The sequence below is a fragment of the Kogia breviceps genome, chromosome 5 (assembly GCF_026419965.1).
Source record: "Kogia breviceps isolate mKogBre1 chromosome 5, mKogBre1 haplotype 1, whole genome shotgun sequence".
Lineage (NCBI taxonomy): Eukaryota > Metazoa > Chordata > Mammalia > Artiodactyla > Physeteridae > Kogia > Kogia breviceps.
Genome location: NC_081314.1, coordinates 141,305,472 through 141,323,837, shown reverse-complemented (window position 1 = coordinate 141,323,837; position 18,366 = coordinate 141,305,472). Strand labels below are relative to the sequence as shown.

The following is an 18,366-nucleotide window of genomic DNA, read 5'->3' as shown; positions in this document are numbered from 1 at the left end:
CCGCTGAGCCTGCGCGTCCGGAGCCTGTGCTCCGCAGCGGGAGAGGCCGCGACAGTGAGAGGCCCGCATACCGCAAAAAAAAAAAAAAAAAGACGCCTATCGGTGGAGGACTGTTTTCCCCCAGAAAATAGTATAATAACACCCCAAACTGTTGTGACTGAAGGTAAGGCTTATGAAGCTCGCTGTGGAAATGGAAGCGTTCTCCCTGTGCTTATTCGCCATTGCCCAGGTTTTATTCTTATCAAGCCCTATAGGCATATTCATTTCCCACCTCAGTTCTTTGAAGAAGAGTGGCTCTCAGCATCCAAGACGGCATCATCGCTAGGATTTGGATCACTCCACCCGTAGGTGAAAATTGCATGTGGCCCTGGTATCGATTCCCAGGCCATGGGTAATGGTGCTGGAAGCCACGCCCTCGGGGGAGGCGGCCCTAACATCTTGGTGACAGATACTCAAGAACAGATGAAAGTGGAGACGAGAGGGGATTCCAAAGGAGGTGAGGCCATGGTGAGAAGTCAGTGGGGACTGAGGGTGACAGGGCCGAGGGGCCCTGCTGGCCCCGATCTGAAATGTTCGCTGTAAATTAAATGGGGAAACTTGACCTCACTTTCATTCCCTAGCCCGCTCCCCTTTCTGTGGAGCTCTGCACAGGCTTTGGGTCGTAAATCTCTGTGAGCCTCATATTTCCATGGAATCACTCACTATTTGGTGTACACATTTCCATGGTGTTCCTCCAGGGCAGGAAGGAGCTGGGGCTGGAGGTGGGTAGAAAGGGAATTTGCACAGGCCAGAGCCTCTCAGGGCTCGGGGGACCTGTCCAAGGGCCACCTAGAACTTCAGGCCCCACTGGAGTCTAACTCCGTGTGGCAGGAAAATTGAGACGTCTGGCTTCCCCCCAAAAGAAAACCAGGCATCTCTACGGTGTGGGGATGAAAGAGGCTTCCCAGACCCTTTGGACGTAAAGTTTCAGAACAACGGCCCCGAATGTGTAAATGAATCAGAAACACATGTATTAAGTTTCTCATCAAAGTACACACTGGCTTTAAAAATTAAAGGGGAAGGGAAGGGTTTGGCAGGCTGCCCTCTTGGTTTTTTCCAACCCTCTAGTGTCTGAAGACCTGTCAGAGGGATTTGCCAAACCCCAAACATCGCCGGGTTCACCCATCCTTAGCAAAAGCACCAGCTACAGTTTCAAAGTGAAATACCACAAAACCCCTATGAACCAGATTTCAGGTTACGCCGAGTTCAGTTTTGTCTGGGATTATGCTGGCGGGGGGCGGGGGGGGGCGGGGGGGACCAGCTGGGCCCTCCTGCCAAGACTCCCGCCCTGGCCCCTGTGACTTTGGGGCTGCCGGGCTTCAGGCCAACGCCTTGCCGTGGCTTCTGGGATTTGGATGTAGGAGCTGACATCACCCTGCCAGGCCATTCTACTGACCCTCTGGCACTGGGCCAGCTCCTCTGTCCCCAGCCCAGTGGCCTTTCAAAGACCGTCGAGCTGTGACCAACTGAAGACCAGAGTGTGAAGGATTCTTCAGGACCTCCTAGACGACTGGGGTTCAGAAAAGACCTGAAGGCTTTGCTAAAAGCTTCCTGGCACTTAGTAGGGAGAACTTCACGGGCTTCTGTAGAGACAGGAAGTCCTCCTCGAGATGGCCACCTCGCTTTACCGCTCGCCTCGGGGGTGCGGCCCTTACATCCAGAAGTAGAGGCTCCCCTCAGGAGCAAGCTGGCCTCTGAGCTAAACTCACATAACCTCTGCTGTAAAGCTCCCTGATCTGTCCCTCGCGTTTCAAAGCTGCGTGGATTAAACAACTCGAGAAGACCTGAAATCTCTCCTCTGGGGAGACACCCCTCTTTCCTCTTCTAGAGGATCCACCAAGCCTCAGAGGCTTTTCCCAGGACGGTCAGCGAATAACTGGGAGATGAAACAAGGGAGAAACCCGTCGTATCCTCCCAAATTTCTAAAATAATGAACATGGACGGTCAGATTTTCTTGCAGCGCACTTTCAGAAGGGGCTCCTAAGTCTGGAGAGAGCTTCTCGGTCCCTGCGTTGCTGGAAGGTCTACCCCACGCCCGGCTCTGGAGCAGCTCCCCGGCCTCCCAGCTCCTCCCTGCAGGTCCCTCTGTCTTTACTGCAAGAAAACAGCCCTTGTCGGCGGCGTCTGGCCCTCCCAAGAGGTGCCGGCGTCCTTCCCCCAAGGGGTTATGTTTCCTCCTTGCTTGGAGTTTCTGGACACATGATGCTGACCCTGTAAGGCCAACCCTTGCCATTTCTCAGCCTCTGGATGGTTCTGAGATGCATTCACGATGAACTAGACTCAGCAGCGTCTTCACCTCTTATCCTTAACCAGGTAAGTTTATTTTTATTCCATAAATGGGTAAAATGATCAATTTTACGTCATGCATATTTTACCACAATTTTTGAAAAGTGAAAAAAAAATCAATAAATCCTAGCTTCAGGACATACAGGAAAATGTGTGTGTGTGTGTGTGTGTGTGTGTGTAAAACTTTTCTCCCAGAAAGTTCAACTACACACACCAAAAGTCAGGAGTTGGGTCTCTGAACAGTCACTTCTGTCTGTACAGTTGAGGAATCTAAAAGGCCAAGAGGCGAAACGACTCACCTTGCAGGTATATCAGGCTTTTCACTTTTACAAATGCTTCCCATCTGCTCTGTAGCTTCAGCTTTCCTAACATCCTTCTGAGTAGCCAAATGGGCAAAGAAGATGGAGGCCCAGGGAGGCCCCGCAGGCCTGCAGCCTCTGCCTCGGGGGACGCAGAGACGCTTCCCCAGGCCCACTGCCTCGTCCACCCTCCCTCCTCTCTTCTGAGAGGAGATTCTCAAATTGCTGGGCCTCAGCAAGTGGGAGACAGTTCTGGGGACGCTGCAGCCTCGCCCTCCCAGCCCAGATGCCGACAGGCACCTGCCGAGCTGTGTGTCCGGCCTTCCCCCCAGCGAAGGCCCCCTCTCTGCTCGCTGCCTCAGCCCTGCAGGGACCGCAGAGCTCGGCTTCCCGCCAGCTGGGGCTGGAAGCCCTCGCAGTAACACACACCGCTCAGAGTGGAGACTTTCTGTTTGTTTTAAAGTCCTACCAACTTGAGGGAGACACAAGGCAGGATCCTGACCTCATGGGTCTTCAAAAGGCTAACTTTTGCCCACAACACATACTTCCAGTTCAAACTCCAGTGAGGTGATGAAAATATAAACAAACAGAACAAGTACCTATAAGCTGGAGAGGCCGGCCGCTCCCGTACCATTAAGGTCGCTACGAATTCTTTCACTAAATCTCTTTCTAATTCATAGTCTTAGTGCAGCTTATTGCTTGCTACATTTTGGTTTAATAGTGTAGCTTTCAGGGGCCAGTTTCCACCGTCAGAATCTTCTGGAACTCTGCAGAGCAGGTGCCAAACTCACCTGGAATCCAGGAATATCAGCTTCAGGTCGAGGCTGGCCCTGAACATGAACATGTTGCCGTGCAGCTTGATCTCAGTGATGGCGCTGGGCGGCAGGGACTGGCCCACGGCCACCAGCCCCACGATCTGGTAGCATGAGTCGTACAGGGACATGTCCAGCATATACTGCCTGATCTTCAAGTAGCCGCTGCAGTGTATGACCTGGGAAAGCACAGGCAGGGTCAGCTGGTGGCGACCCAGAGGTCAGACTGGTACCCAGTGCTCCTGGCTCTGGGCCTACTTCTCTTCTGGAACAGGTTGGAATCTTCCCCCAGCCCAGCCTCTACTGAGCTGTGCAGCCAACATGCTGACAGACATCTGATTCGCTGCTCGCAAGAAATGAACTCATGGCCATTGCAATTAGATGACACAACAGTGGCATTTGGGGGAGCTAACCGTCGGTTCCATAATGTTCACTTCAGTAACTATAAAGCTCATCATCTCCCAATGAGATCGAATTCCGCAATTGCTAACTTGACATTTAAATAATCTGACAAGCTATATCACTCCAGTAAATGAAGATTCTTTCAGTGCAATCAAAAAAGTCCTCATTTTTTTTTTTTTTTCCCGGCTGTGAGGCATGTGGGATCTTAGTTCCCCGACCAGGGATCGAACCCGTGCCCCCTGCAGTGGGAGTGTAGAGTCCTAACCACTGGATCGCCAGGGAAGTCCCTTAAAAAAAGAGTCCTCATTTTGAACGTATGCTTATTTTATTTTGTTTACTTTATTTATAATTCAAGATTTTATCCACTTGTAATAAACAAAAATCCAGCGTGGCTCTATAGAAACACTTCTCATTGTTATAGCCAAGAACCATATAGGAGAAAATGTACAGTGTTCCAAATATCAAACGGAAACATTTGTACAGCCCTAAGCTTCAATATTGAAGCATTTACACGAGTTACAGCCAGTAAAATCTTTGAAAGGATCATGATCATAACAGCGGTGATGAACAGCTAAAACCTTAAATCCTCTTTTCAAAAACTTTCCTCCCGGATTCCTGAATACACTCACAGTCTTTAGGGCTGGAACAAATCTTAAAATCCTTGGAGTCTATTCTCCCATTTTACTGAGGAGGAAACTGAGGACAAGGTAGGTGACGGGTTTTACTTAAGATCAGACAGTTGGATGGTTAGTAAGTGTCAGAAACATCTCAGGACCCAAGTCTCCAGAAGAATATCTACAGGGTGCAGGGTGGTGCTGGGGGCTTCCACCTCTGAGGTTTAGGGTCTGGGACAGCAAGTAAGAAAAGGATCTCCCAATCTATGCACCAGAGTGAGGTAATGGTCAAAGGGAAGAGCTGGCACTGAGGCTCAAAGGAGCGGGGCTGAGGAGAGGCTGAGGGGAGGTGGAGCCTGGGATGGGGAGGAGGGGGGAGGGGCATTCCAGAGAGACGGGACAAAGGACCTGAAGGCACAGGACCCTCCCCTCTCTCTTCACCCCACCCCTCCCTCCTTTCATACACATTCTCCCACAAAAAGGCTCCCATCCTCCTCTAGCTCCGGAGTGGTGGGCTGATGGCCCTCTGAGGCAGGAGAAGGTCCAGGCGCGGCTGCCCCAGCGGAACTGCCCTGTGTGCAACGTAGAACCTGAAGGTGCCAAGGTCAAATTCTACCCTTAGCCCCATTTATTCCTGGCCTCAGACAACGAAATCCAGCCTGCCTGGAATATCCCTGTAAGATTCCAGCTCTCACACTTGCCGTGAGTAGCGTCCCTAGAAAGTTCTACATTAGGCAGTGGTGCCTTCCGGTCTGCAGACGTTCCTGAACCTGAAGCAAAGCACCAGGGACAGCGAAGACCCACCGACCCACCGCTGCCCCCTTCCTGCCCGCAAGCCCTTGGCTCCCGGTACCTTGTATCCGCTGCAGGTCAGGCCGGCGTTTCTTTTCGCCAAGACACACTTCATTCGAAGAAAGAACGACCTCTCGATCTCATACTCTGAAAGCAGGCGTGAGGTTAGATCGGCAAACTGTCCCATGATGCTTCCCCTGACTTTAATCCAACACTCCCAACAAACCCTCTGGACCAGACCAGGCAGGCAGAGGCCTTGGCCCAGTCCACCCAGAACCCCACCCTGAGAGGCGGTAGCCAGGACCCGGCACAGCTCCCACATGCGCCAGAAAGGGGTGGCCCGAAACACGGTCACAGCGAGACCTTGCTAAACGCCCACCTGGGGCCAGGCTGAGGACCCATGCGCAGCGACCCAGCCCAGCTCAACCTGCCGTGGTCCCCTGATGGTGGCCACGGGAGGCCTGGTGCCAGGAGCATCGCCTTGGCCAGCCCTGGGCGGGTGCCGAGCCTGCCGGGAAGCCCAGAAGCATCTGACGTCCCCCCTCTGCCTGACTGAGGTCAGAAGTGCAGGCCTTTCCCTGGCAAAGGGAGCCGGCCCCAGGGCCGCCCTCCTGCCAGAGCTCGCACGGCCATGGGCACCGAGATTGCCCAGCATCTTGGGGTGGGGTACAGGACCCAGCAGACCCACTGGGCCAGATCCAAGCTTTCACCCTCAGTTACAGCCCTGGATGGACGCCCCCCTCCCCCCGCGCCGCTTTCTCTGGCCCAAAGCCTTTCCTTCGTTCCCGTCGCAGGCCTCGCACACGAATCTCCGACCTCACTACTGCAAACGCAAACGTCCCCCAAGGAAACACCCTCTGCTTTAGTGAGCGGACACCAGCTCTCTGGGCACGGATGGCAGACTGTCCTCGCCCCAGGGTGAGAGCGAGGTCATTCCACTCTAAATAAACAGCTCTTTGGTGGTGGTTAATAAATTAATTTTTAAAGAAAAGTTACCGCTAGGAATGGAGGCAAGGCCTTCCGCCCCTCCCTGAGGGCACCGCCCAGTGGAGATAAGGGCATCACCTCCGAGGCCCCCCTCCCCTCGTTGGAGGGGCTGCCATATTGACCCACAATTTCTCTGCACAGCTGGGGTCTGGAGGCAGAAGGCTTCCCTCTAACATGGCGGCCTGTCTACCCCGTTTCCAGAAGGGCAGGCTCAGCTGTAAAAACCATCACCCAGTAATTAACTATCCAGTTCTGGGGAGAGCCCGCTTCTCACACAATTACCATAAAACAAGGAGGCCAGTTCAGACACAGAAAACCAACTCTGCAGATGAGGTGAAAACCAGGCGCTTGTGAACCTCAGAGCCTGAACACTCGGCTGTCTCTGGAAATGAGTCAGTGGGAGAGCACCTCCCCCCCACCTCCCGTCTCCCAGACCTGCTCCTCCTGTACTGTTGGCCCACCTTAGACGTGAACCCCGCAGGAAACTGGACGGGTCTCCCGATTACTCCCATTTGCCGTCATTTTCTAAACACTTTTTTAAAGGCTATGACACGGAAGCGTGGAACGGTCAAATGAAACCGGAGCTAATGGCAGAACGCCCACTCCTGTGCAATTAACACACTGTAACTTTTTAAAACAATAACAACACATTCAATATCTTGTAAAAGCCTATAGTGGAAAAGAATCTGACAAAGAATATATATAAAACCGGATCACTTTGCTGTGCACCTGAAACTAACAGAACATTGTGAATCAACTATACTTCAATTAAACACCCCTCCCCCCCCCACACACCACAATGTTCTGAGGAATTCTCTTAAGATTCCAGCTGTCTTTGTCCGACTTTAAACAACCTCACAGAGAAAGCATTAGATTCAGGAGCAATGTGCTCTCCTAGCCCTTATTTTGTTGGAAATTATTTCTTCAGACTCGTATTCCTGTTCATTTAAGCAGCCGGATCATTTCCAAGGACTTAAGCACCACAGGCCATAGCTACAACTAAGCCCCCATGTCATTTCAGAAACCAACATACCAGTCTCCCTCCTTGGTAGACACATGGTGACTATTTCTGGGGCTAGAACATGGGGGCCACAGAGCTGGATCCGCAAGGGTTTTAAAACTGAGTGTGCTATTCTGTGTCCTCTCCTCCTCGCTTCAGAATGACCCGTCCCAGGAGGAAGCAATAAGAATGGAACCCACTTTTTTTCTTGTGGCTGGTTACCCCCACCCTCATCACTTTTGACACTTCTTCTTTGGCATTTTGTCTCACTAGGGGATTTTGGCCGAGTTGGGATACCATACTCCAAAGTAGACAAGAGACCCTTTGGTCAGCATACTGGTTGGTCTCATTGGGCCATCGGAGGAGTTACGAGGCCAGGGCCCCTGGAATACGTTCTTCTGTGTCTTCCTAGCACACATGGCAATTGTAAATTAAGGAGTCATTTGTGTGAAGACATGCTCCACACCCTCACTGAACAGCCACGCCACGACTGTGCTAGCAGGGCGCTTAAAACAGTGGGGACCAAGTTAATACGTGCTAAATGTTGGGACCGTCCAGAGAAATCTCTTGTCGCCAAATGGGGCCAGGTCAGCAAGACGGACCTGCCTCATCTGTCTAGACCAAGGCTTCTTAACTGACTGGTGCTGTGGCACAAAGCCTGCAGATCCCCCCTCGGAATAACGTTTCTGAGAGCATAAAATGTATGAGATTACAAAGGGAATCAGCTGTATTGAAAAACATCGAACTATTCAAACAAGTGGTACTGTGGTTATAAATGTGCTACTTTATTAACACATTAAATAACAAGATCCTGTAGCAGACTCACAGCTCCTGACATTTCAAAGTAGTGGTGAGCATAACCGATACGTTTAAATATGTGAAACAACCATAAGGTGAAATGAAAGTACCTGTGAAATCTTGTTGTAGGCAAAGCCACAGGTACTTGTGATAAGAAGATGGCTTACTGCCTACAATCTACGAGCAAAGGAAGTGCTAGGTTTCACCTAGAGGGAGTAAAGATGTAATTTTCCCCGTGCAATTTCATGGCGCCCCTGAGTTTTATCCTCGGACGCTCTGGTTAAGAGGCCCAGGTCTAGACCGCTGTCTCTGGCACTCTAAACCCAGAGCACCTTGGGGTGGAAGCCTTGGACCGCTCTTCTCTGTCTCCTACCGCGCGCGCCTCTCACAGTCTCTGGCACGTGAAAGGGGAATCAGTAGTTGCTTTAAAGGACAGAAGCATAAACACAAATGCCCACTTGGTGGACCCCGCATGTTTGCCGGAGACGCCTGGCTGGGCATCGTGGAAAAGTAAGCCCTAGGGTCGCCGCAAAGCCCTAGGGTCGGGCGTTCATTCCGGTTTCTTTTTGTCTGGAGGAAATACCTTGGAGCAGGTGATGGTGAAGAGGCTGGTGGGCTGCCAGGACAGCAGTCATCTCATCGTGGTCGGAAGGATGGATGTACTCATAAATGCTGTTGCCCGTGAGCTCCACCTGCCGCGGAAAGGAAGGGAGGGGTCAGGAATCTTCGCTGGGACTGCGGGGAGGTGGAGAGGTGAAGGTGTAAGGTGTATTACAGGTACGCACCTGCCAGGGAGAGACAGGACCTGGATCTCTGTGCACAACCCACACCTTCCCCTCGCACAGAAGGGTTTGCCTTTTCTCAGTCGGCGCCCAGCTGTCTCCCGACAAGGCCAGGGGGGCGTCCTGAGCAGGAGTGAAGGATGGAAAAGGTGCACTACGGAGCGGGGGGGGGGGGGGCCCTCCTGGCCTAGGGAGCATCCTTCACCCGGGAGGCGGCTTAAATCAGCCCGGAGCCAGCCCCATCCTTCACCTGCTGCCTGTGAGGACTGGTGGCCAGGAGGCCAGTGGCCACGTCCAGAGCAGGGTCCCCGCGACAGCTCGTGCACACGGAGGCCGAGCGGGGGAGCCTCGGGGGCACCCTGTGCTCGAGAAAGACTCGCCCCCAGCAAGGTCCTCTCCTTCGGACCCTGCTGGGCCTTTCACGTGGGCAGAAACCTGTCCGTGGCCTTCCTGGTCCAGGGCAACTGTGCTATCCCCCCACGGCTCCCGCCCTTGGGTGCGGCTGGGCGGCTGAGGGACCTCTGGGAGGCTGCGGGTCACTCCAGAGGGCCACATGACCTTGGGGCTGCTCCCCCGACATTCGGACACCACCTACTTCCAGACACACCCCACAGAGGACAGCACGCGGGCCAAGAGGCCGTGTCCCTGTTGGACCGGACCCTGCTTTGCGGGCACGGGCGTTTCCAGGAAAGCACCATAGTTAACGATCTTTCCACAGAGGTCCCCGGAGACTCAGGTCCTAACCTTGAGAACGTTTGATTGTTCTCCCAAACACAGGTGTCATGATAGGGGATGACAGAGATTCTCAGGACCTGGGCCCCTCACCCATCGGAAGATAGGCAGGGGCATAGAATGTTCCAGAAACTACCACCAACGGTGCAGCCTTCTGAGCATGGGGGGTGGTGGTGGTGGTGGATCCTCTTTCAGAGATCAGCAGTGCAGACAAGGAAAGTGAGTCAGTGCCAGCGCACCTAGAGTACTGGGGGGGCAGTGATGGTACTCCTACAGCAGCTAGTGGAAGCCCCGCAGCCCAGTTCAGGAAGATGCTGAGAGCGTAAGGAACTGCCTTGGCACGACACACAGCCTTGGGTGGGTCTGGGGACTTTCTCTGCCCCGCCCCCAGGGGACAGGGCAAGATCAGAGAGCACAGCCAGGTTGTCCCAATCACCCCCTCGTTATTTTTAAGTGTGTCTCGTCGCCTGTTTTTTGGCTGCTCTCAATCGGAGCAGAGACTCAATCCTCGGTAAAGGGGCAGCCCTGACGGTGCCACCTCACACAGCAGGGCAGCCCCAGCCAGGCCGTTTAATGGAGAGGTTCTCCCAGGAGCCACCGTTCCAAATCAGCGTCAAGGCCATAATCTCTTTACTCGGGACCAGGGGGCCGCAGAGAGGTGAAGTCAGTCCCTCTCCGCCCAGCCACTTCTCCCAATGTGTTAAGATGTGTGAGTTGCCTTTTAATTCAGAACAAGTTATGTTTCTGGCCTGCTAAGTAATCTTGTCCCTAAAACAGGTTTCACAGTTCCATTTTCTGCATTATTCATGGAATGTTTTTCCCGATATTATACGGAGCAACGGAGAGAATCCTCTTATAGAAGTGTTCCCTCTCCACCTCCCCAGCCTGGCACTTTGCTAACGACCCAAATGGATATTTGTCTATGTAAAAAGCTACTACAGGATTTCATTGAAAATGAAAGAATAAAAACGAAATATCCTTCTTTTAAGTCAGTCCTGTTAATCCTTAAAACGTTTAAATAGATCAGCAACACTCAAGTCAGCCGTTTGGGACAGGACATCTCCTTTTCCCCGAGGGCAGCCCTAGAGATGCTGCTCTCCGGTGGAGAGTGATAGAGGCTCATAAGTAAGGGAGCTATTGTCTAAACTGATTCACAATTTCAATGGTTTATTTTAAAAACGAAAAAATAAAAAAAATAGAATTTCTGTGTGTGTTGGCCTATCATTTCTCCCTTACCCAGGTTTGTAGAGAAAAATAACAATTCTGGTTTGCTCCAAGTTCTCTTTGAGAAAAAAGTAACTGATGTCTTTTCAGAGAAACACCTTGGTACATTTGCAGAAAGACTTGTATCTGGGCTCATAGGGATTCGATTTGCGTTTTAATCCCAAAGTAGCTTCATCTGTTGCCAAAGATCCCATTCTCATCACATGCCTTTGGAGGGTGAGAAGGGTGAAGGCCCATGAATTAAAAGGCTTGATTTTCTGAATACTCGGGTTAGCGATTAACCTCTAAGGCTGTCGTCTAGCAAGTAAAGTAGTCTTCAAATAACGGAAATGTTTTTAAAGACAAATTTTGGAATGATAAAACAGCACTGACCTTGACTTAAAATTACGGTTGACACGGTGTTTCCTGTATTGACATATCTATTCCTGCTTTTGAATGTTGAAAGAAATGTGACTACCTCACCAAAAAAAAAAAAAAAAAAAAATTATGGTTGTTGCTATAAAACTCCCCAGCTCTCATACAACCACCTTATTAAAACAGACCTTCAATGTGATATTTTAGTATTTGTAAAACCCAGCTAACTACAAAATGAGTTGCTTTCCTACTAAGAGCTTTTTTATGTTTTGCTGAATAGCTTTTCTTCCTGCCAAGAAAACTACATATGATCAGTACAGCACTAAATGGATATATTCTGGGTCAGAAGGGGAAACTCACCCAGTACTCTGGAAACACACATTGCTCTGCTTTGGGTGTTTTGCTGACTATGGTAAATTAACCATTTAAAAAAAAGATGGTTTGGGTTTCAGGGTTCAAGTTATGTCAACAAACATTTAAACGCTGTTCTTTCTCTTTATTTCAAAAGTGAAAGGATTAGGTCTTATGGCCCCAAACAACACCGTGGTTATTTTTACAGTTGTGCTTCCGGCCACACTCTCAAACATTACATTTTCCTTTATATATCTCGTGAACAGCTATTTCATACGTATCTATATAATGTGAGCATATATCCTAGTTCCCTAGATGTTATATACCACATGCAACTTCAGTAAGGAAATTTAAACCACAAGGATACTTTAAAATGTTTGAAGAAATACACAGCAGGTATGCAGGGCTTTTCTCCTTCTTCAAATAGAAGCTAATTACATTAACCAAAAAAACCACGAAACTAAATCATATAATAAACTTGATGGATAAAAAGTGCTTCCCCAGCTCTACGTCTTCCAAGTAGATGTGTGTCTATATGGATTATTTTGTATTATGAATGTGCGCATACACCAAATAGAATTTTCAAGAAGGCTGACTCTTTGCCCAACTTGCACTATGGGCTGAGGAGACAATTAGCATTTTGTGGTCCTCCCTGGCATTTTTTGGTACCAAAGTCTGACAGCCAGGATTGCTGCATTTACTAATTTAAAAGCAAAAATAAATTAATAAACTCTGCCATATGAAGTAGACTTCTTATTCCAATACATGCTTTTAAAAAAGTTCAATAAAAGACCCTGAATTAGGATGGGCTTCTAACGCATAAAGAATCATTTTTATATTCTCAAATAGTTCAGAAAGCTATTTAGATAGTGCAGATTGAAAAAAAAAAAAACCACACCGGTGTGCTATGAATTATCACACAATTATGGCAAACCTAGGAGCATATGTTCCCTAGGAGCTGCTAACATAGAGTTTAACCCCAAATTAATGTGAAAGATGTAGTTACTTAGAGATATTGTTATAGAGAATAACTGAAAGTTCTTGGAACACAGAAGGGCGTTACGTAAATATAAGCTATTACTACCCTCATTCATCAGAAAACCTGTTTAAAAGGTTACTCTGACTAATGGGTAAAAGTTTATTAACACTTTGATCTCTGGTGATTAAAAAAATTCTTGAAGCCTATTTTAATTAAAGTTTTCATGTTTGATATGTTTGTCTGACTTATACTACTACTAGTAAAAATAATCTAAAAGGTGCAAAAAAATTTTTTTAAACAGAAGTTGGGTATTTGACATTCTTTTCAATACCTTATTTTACTATTTAAGAAGACAGAAGAAAATACACATTGTGATTCTGCCTAGATTTCCTTCTGCAGAGTTAATTGGGAATAGGAGGCAGATTTGAGGGAAAAGTTTGTTGTTGCTTCTTTAAACAGTTCACCATGAAACACTCCCCAGACATCAGCGTGAAAGTGTTTTTGTAGCTGGAGACTGATACTGAGATAGTCCCGCCAGGAGATCAGAAAAAAATTAGCCGTCCTACACGGACAGGCAGTTTGATTTATTTTACATTGACACTTCTCCTGGCAACATACGGACAAAAGGCATCTTTACAATTTTTTTGGAAAATTCAAAATTATGATATACAAAGTTTTATGTCTGCATTAGGACCAAAAGGAAATATAATGTAAATTCCAATTCTTCTTAAATGTCCTTCCTTGGTCATTTGTAGAGACGTGGATGGATCTAGAGACTGTCACACAGAGTGAAGTAAGTCAGAAAGAGAAAAACAAATATCGTATATTAACGCATATATGTGGAACCTAGAGAAATGGTACAGAGGAACTGGTTGGCAGGGCAGAAAGTGAGACACAGATGTAGAGGACAAACTTATGGACACCAAGGGGGGAAAGCAGCACGGGGATGGGGGTGGTGCTGGGATGAATTGGGAGATTGGGATTGACATGTATACACTAATATGTATAAAATAGGTAACTAATAAGAACCTGCTGTATAAAAAAATAAATTAAATAAAATTCAAAAATCCAAAGGAAAAAAAGTTTCCTTTCGTGGCGTTTATCATGAACAGGAGGTATATTTGTTACCTATCCAACGTTTTGGTCATTCTTAATTATTGTGTTCAAAAACAGTCATTTTTATTTCCCACGTGAAAAGAGAAAAATGACAGGGAGCAAAAGAGAGATGTAGAATGCCAGACTGAGCAGACTGACAGAATGAACTGGAAGGTCCTGATACGTGCACAGTGCCTTATGATGTGCCAGAACATTCCCCATGACTAATTATCCCTAACATGTGCCCACCAAAGGATGCTATTTGAAGCGACGTTTGTGCTATTTGAAGTACGGTGCTAATGAAACTTACAATGCCTGGCTTTTGTGTAGCCCCCTATAGTTTATAAATCACATGGGCCCTTGGTATGTTTCTCACCATGATCCTGAAAGAGTAGTAGAGCGGGCATTATTTTCTTATTTAAGTTATGGTTCAGAGAGGTCAATTGCCTGCCCTTATCAGACAATGAAAACCACACAACAAAATGCATTTCCCCTTTTTGCTTTGACTGCTAGGGAGCTCAGATCTAAATTTAATATTCAGTATTGATTTTAAAGTATGCTTGACCAGTCATTTAATTTTTTGACCAGTCATTTTTAAAGTATGTGAAATGTTTTGTCTCGTTTGTGCCATTATTATAAGACTTATCAAAGGTTTTATAAGTTGCAATTTAAAAAGTTAAGGAATCTGATCAAGGGCACTCAGCCACAGATCAAGTCAGGAGTAGAAACCAGGCTGGGTCTAACTACAGGGCCTTAAATAATTCTAAATATTCAGAGAATAATGAGGTGGAAATTCAGAGAATAATAACTTCGGAAAATATAAAAAGAGAAAATTTCATATTTCCAATAGTATTTCCCATTCTACAAGTACACTAATCCCAGGAGTCAGTCATATAGGTGACAGAGACAAGCCGTAATAAATCTCATCTGGGAGACCTGGTATCATAAAAGAAGAGAAGAGGAAGAGAACAGAAAACGCCAAACAGTTTTAATATGTGATTCGCTTTAGAAGACTTTGCAGAAGAAAACACACAGGCGCGCAGAAACCCACTTGGACATGGATAAAGATATACATCCATTGGACAAGAAGGCTGTAAACAAATGGAAAGTTTAAAAAACATCTTGGCAGAAAAAGAAGAGGAATATACCAGATGCAGGTTTCCAAATGGGTAATTTTGTTTTTCAATGAGAAAGCCCAAGCCACTTTAATTGGCATGTTTTATTTTGGCTGAACTACAGGAGGAGTCTGGTACAGTACAGATTACTCATGTGCCTCCTGGGAGCCCATTTCCTGGATCTAATTAATTCTAGCGTGTCTTCAGTTGTAATGAAAAAAAGCACTCTGGTAATTCACAATGTAAAGAAACATTTAGCCCCTATATGTATAAAACAATGTGACTCTTAGAATCATGATCCATGCTCGTTAAATCGGAAATGTGAATGGCAACTACCAGTAGACTCTCCCACCATCCAGACTCCGGCCACAGCCCAGACAAGCAGCCAAATCCTTTACCAAACCCTTGGCTTCACGGGATAGAGAAAACAGTGCACCTCTCTCCTCTAGGGAATGAACCCCTTTTAGAAGACAGTTTCAGAAAAATCGGTAATATTTAAATGTTCTACAGAAACCAGGACCTTGCTGTGCAAAACAGTAGTAAACTTGAGTTTTATGAGTTTCTATCACAAGCATATAAAATGCTTTACTGAAACGACCACTGAACTGGAAAAACTCAGGAAAAATTACCCTGAATTCCATGTGAACACTCATAAATCTACCCCCCCCTTTTCTCTCTCCCCAAAGCACATTCTGCATAAAATCCATGTTCTACATCAGCTTGCCTCTCTTTCATAGCAGCTCACAATACCACGTGCAGACCATCAAGCGTGGAATGAAAAATCTCCCTTTGTGAAGCTCTTGTTAGCGGCAGAGAACTTTACTGTATAAGCAGAGTCCAGGCTATTGGACAAGGCTGACTGTTGCAAAGACATTAGGAGGCATTAGCCCCAAAGGAAAAAGAAAGTAGAAAAGTGAAACATAACACGGAGAAGAAAAGCCCTGCGGGCCGGCCTTCAAAGATGATTTTGTAATTTTGGATGACGTTCAGGCACAAAAGTAGACACTAGGACAGACTCATTTTCAAGTTGGGTAAGGCTGTCGAGATCCGCCAACACTTAACTTATTATTTTGGTTGTACACAAAATTAGTCAATACCCACCTGGGACAAGCCTAAATGTACAGAAGCTGTTTCCGAAATATACATGATTTTGCCGTCAGATGCTACCACAAAAACAAATCCATCCAGAGTCTGTAGAAGAAAAAGGATCAGGGTAAGAGATAATAGACATTAGAGTTAAATCTGATCATTGTACTGGCACTAGGATGGAGAAATGTATGAAGTATTATAATCAACGTATATTGTTAAATGCAGAAACGGCACCCGGGGGCCATGAGCGGGACTAGGTTTAGTTCCCCAGCCAGTCTCTCAAATGCTTTTAAAGGACTTTAAAAACAGTCTTACATCTACATCACAAAAACCATGCAAAACATTTGAGAATTCCTATCATGCTCAGCTTAAACAGAGTAGCTTTATTGTTGGGGTTATTTTAGCACTTAGCACAAATCCGGAGTTCTATGGTACTTAGGGGAAAATCTGCCACTGTATAGACCATTTCATGTCATAACTGGCAGCCGTTTATACCACTAGAACATATGCTTTATTTGCCACAATTTTCTAGTTAACCCTAAGTACCATTTGAATAATAAATTCCGAACACCGCCACTCCCCAGAAAATAAAATACCTGGTTATTTTTAACAGACTATGTCTACGAAATTAATTATGTAGAATCTGCAAGAGATCTAACAACCTTTGCAAAATTCAAGGAGAAAAAGTATCAATTTCTGAAAAGTTAAAGCTACCTAAATGATATTCTGATTTTGCCTAACTTGGCTAGCCCTCAAAAAAATAAAGTAAAATTATAAGAGGTAATTAAGTCAGATAAAGGGTAATGATTATATTTATGCGTGGCAAGGATAAAAAGACTAAAGTATTTTTGAAAAAGGAAACTGCATTTTATTTACTCATTCCTATTTTAGATCCAGAACCAAAGAAAAGCAATAAAGTTGGTGAAAGACCCATACAACCCACAACATTGCGCCCATAAAAAATATTCCAAATTAATTTCTGGCCACAAATTCTATTTTTACAGCATGTAATTGAAACCAGATTACCTTTGGTTTTTCTAAATCCGCCCCCTCTCTGGAGGGGGGCCTAAAAAGAATGTAGAAGTGAAACCTGAAAGATATCCTTACATTCTGCTGTCTCAAATACAGTTCTGCTGCAAAAACTTCTTTGCCAACTAAGCTATCATTAGCTTTCCCTGCGCTGAGGCTGAAATCAACATCTTGATAATAAGCCCGACTTTCATGTTTCTAACTCAGCTACAAAATATTTCCCCAACTAAACTCCTGTTCAAAGATATAAACTATTCAGCAATTTCTGAAGTTATCCATACTTTGGCACATTTTGCATTCTTGCTTAACTCCAAAATCATTAAAGAGATACATTTAATGAAATAGTATCGGACAGCCCGCCATATGAGTAAAAGAGAAAAAGTTATCAAAATTAAATTCTGAAAGTTGCCAGCGGTAGCTTAAAAAATAACACTCTTAATGGAAAATGTTGGTTATGCTTTCACAGCTGCAAACGACCTAATGCGCTTGCGAGTATATTAACTGCAAAGCCGCCCATCCACAGACACACTCCGGAATTAAATAAATGTACAGTGGAGAAACTTGGGGGCGTTGACTTTGCCGCCAGGTCTTCACCGGAGCTCCCTGGCACTTAGTTGTCTCTGATATTAGTGTCACTTATAATATGTAGGAGCATCAGACACTTAAAATACCGCGCACGGAGCTGGACCCGAGCTTGCGGGCAGAGCTCAGGGCGCGCGGGAAGGGCTCCAAGACAACCATTTCCCGGCCGGCTCCCACACCACTAGCTTTATGTTGTAAAAGCCTCGGGTTTCAAATACATCCCGGGATCTTCTCTTCCCCAGCGCACGAATTTAAAAAAATAAATCACACTAGGGCATTTGGGGCAAAAGAGTTTTGAAAAGATCTGCTTTTTCGAAGCGCGGAGCCGACTCGCTGACCCAAGACACAGAGTTCCGTAGCCAACTTTTTTTTCTCCACCCCCCCTTATAAAAAAAACACAAAATAGAAGGAGGAAATGCAAACTAGCTCTCGGTAGGCATTTTTCGGTGGCAGAGACAAATGACGGGAGGGGGAATGAATCGGGTCGTTGATGAGGCTCTGTAAAGGGCATTTGAAAGACTCCGAGACGCGAGGCGTTTCTGTGCCCACCTAGCGCCAGCCGCGGACTTGGAAGTGGCCGGTCGTGCGCACGGCTACCCCACCCGAGCCCCAGACACCGCGAAGGAAATCCGAGGTCAGGGGCGGTTTGGTAACCGCGGACTGAATGGCTCCGGGCTGGGGCGCTAAGCGGCCGACACAAACCAAGCAAGGACTTCCTCCGTGAGCCAGGTGACCCCGGAGGTCGCACCATGCCGTGAGCTGGACCACGTGAGCTGAACAAGGCTCCACCACTTGCTGTGGAACCTCAGGCATGTTGCTTAACCTTTCTGTGTCTCAACTTCTTGCTCTGAAAAAAATGCAGTTAAAAATAGAACACACGCTAGGTGGCTGGTGAAGAGAGATGATTTAGTAAGATTTAGAACAGCTTCTGGCCGGTAGCGAACTCTCAGTAAATGTCAGCTGCTAATACTCAATTATTGATGCTGTCTCTCCTCTATGGCAACC

General features: G+C 46.9%; 1 protein-coding gene across 1 annotated transcript in view; it reads right to left on the bottom strand.

Annotated features, from left to right (window-relative positions):
* The window catches only part of SIM2 (SIM bHLH transcription factor 2), a 44,621-nt gene that overhangs the window by 17,276 nt on the left and 8,979 nt on the right, over positions 1-18,366 (bottom strand). Inside the window, exons 3-6 of the mRNA XM_067035381.1 lie at positions 15,763-15,852; positions 8,613-8,721; positions 5,306-5,391; positions 3,416-3,615 (exon numbers count right to left, since the gene is read on the bottom strand). Coding sequence (XP_066891482.1) covers positions 3,416-3,615; positions 5,306-5,391; positions 8,613-8,721; positions 15,763-15,852 — 485 coding nt within the window. The remainder of the gene's footprint in view (positions 1-3,415; positions 3,616-5,305; positions 5,392-8,612; positions 8,722-15,762; positions 15,853-18,366) is intronic.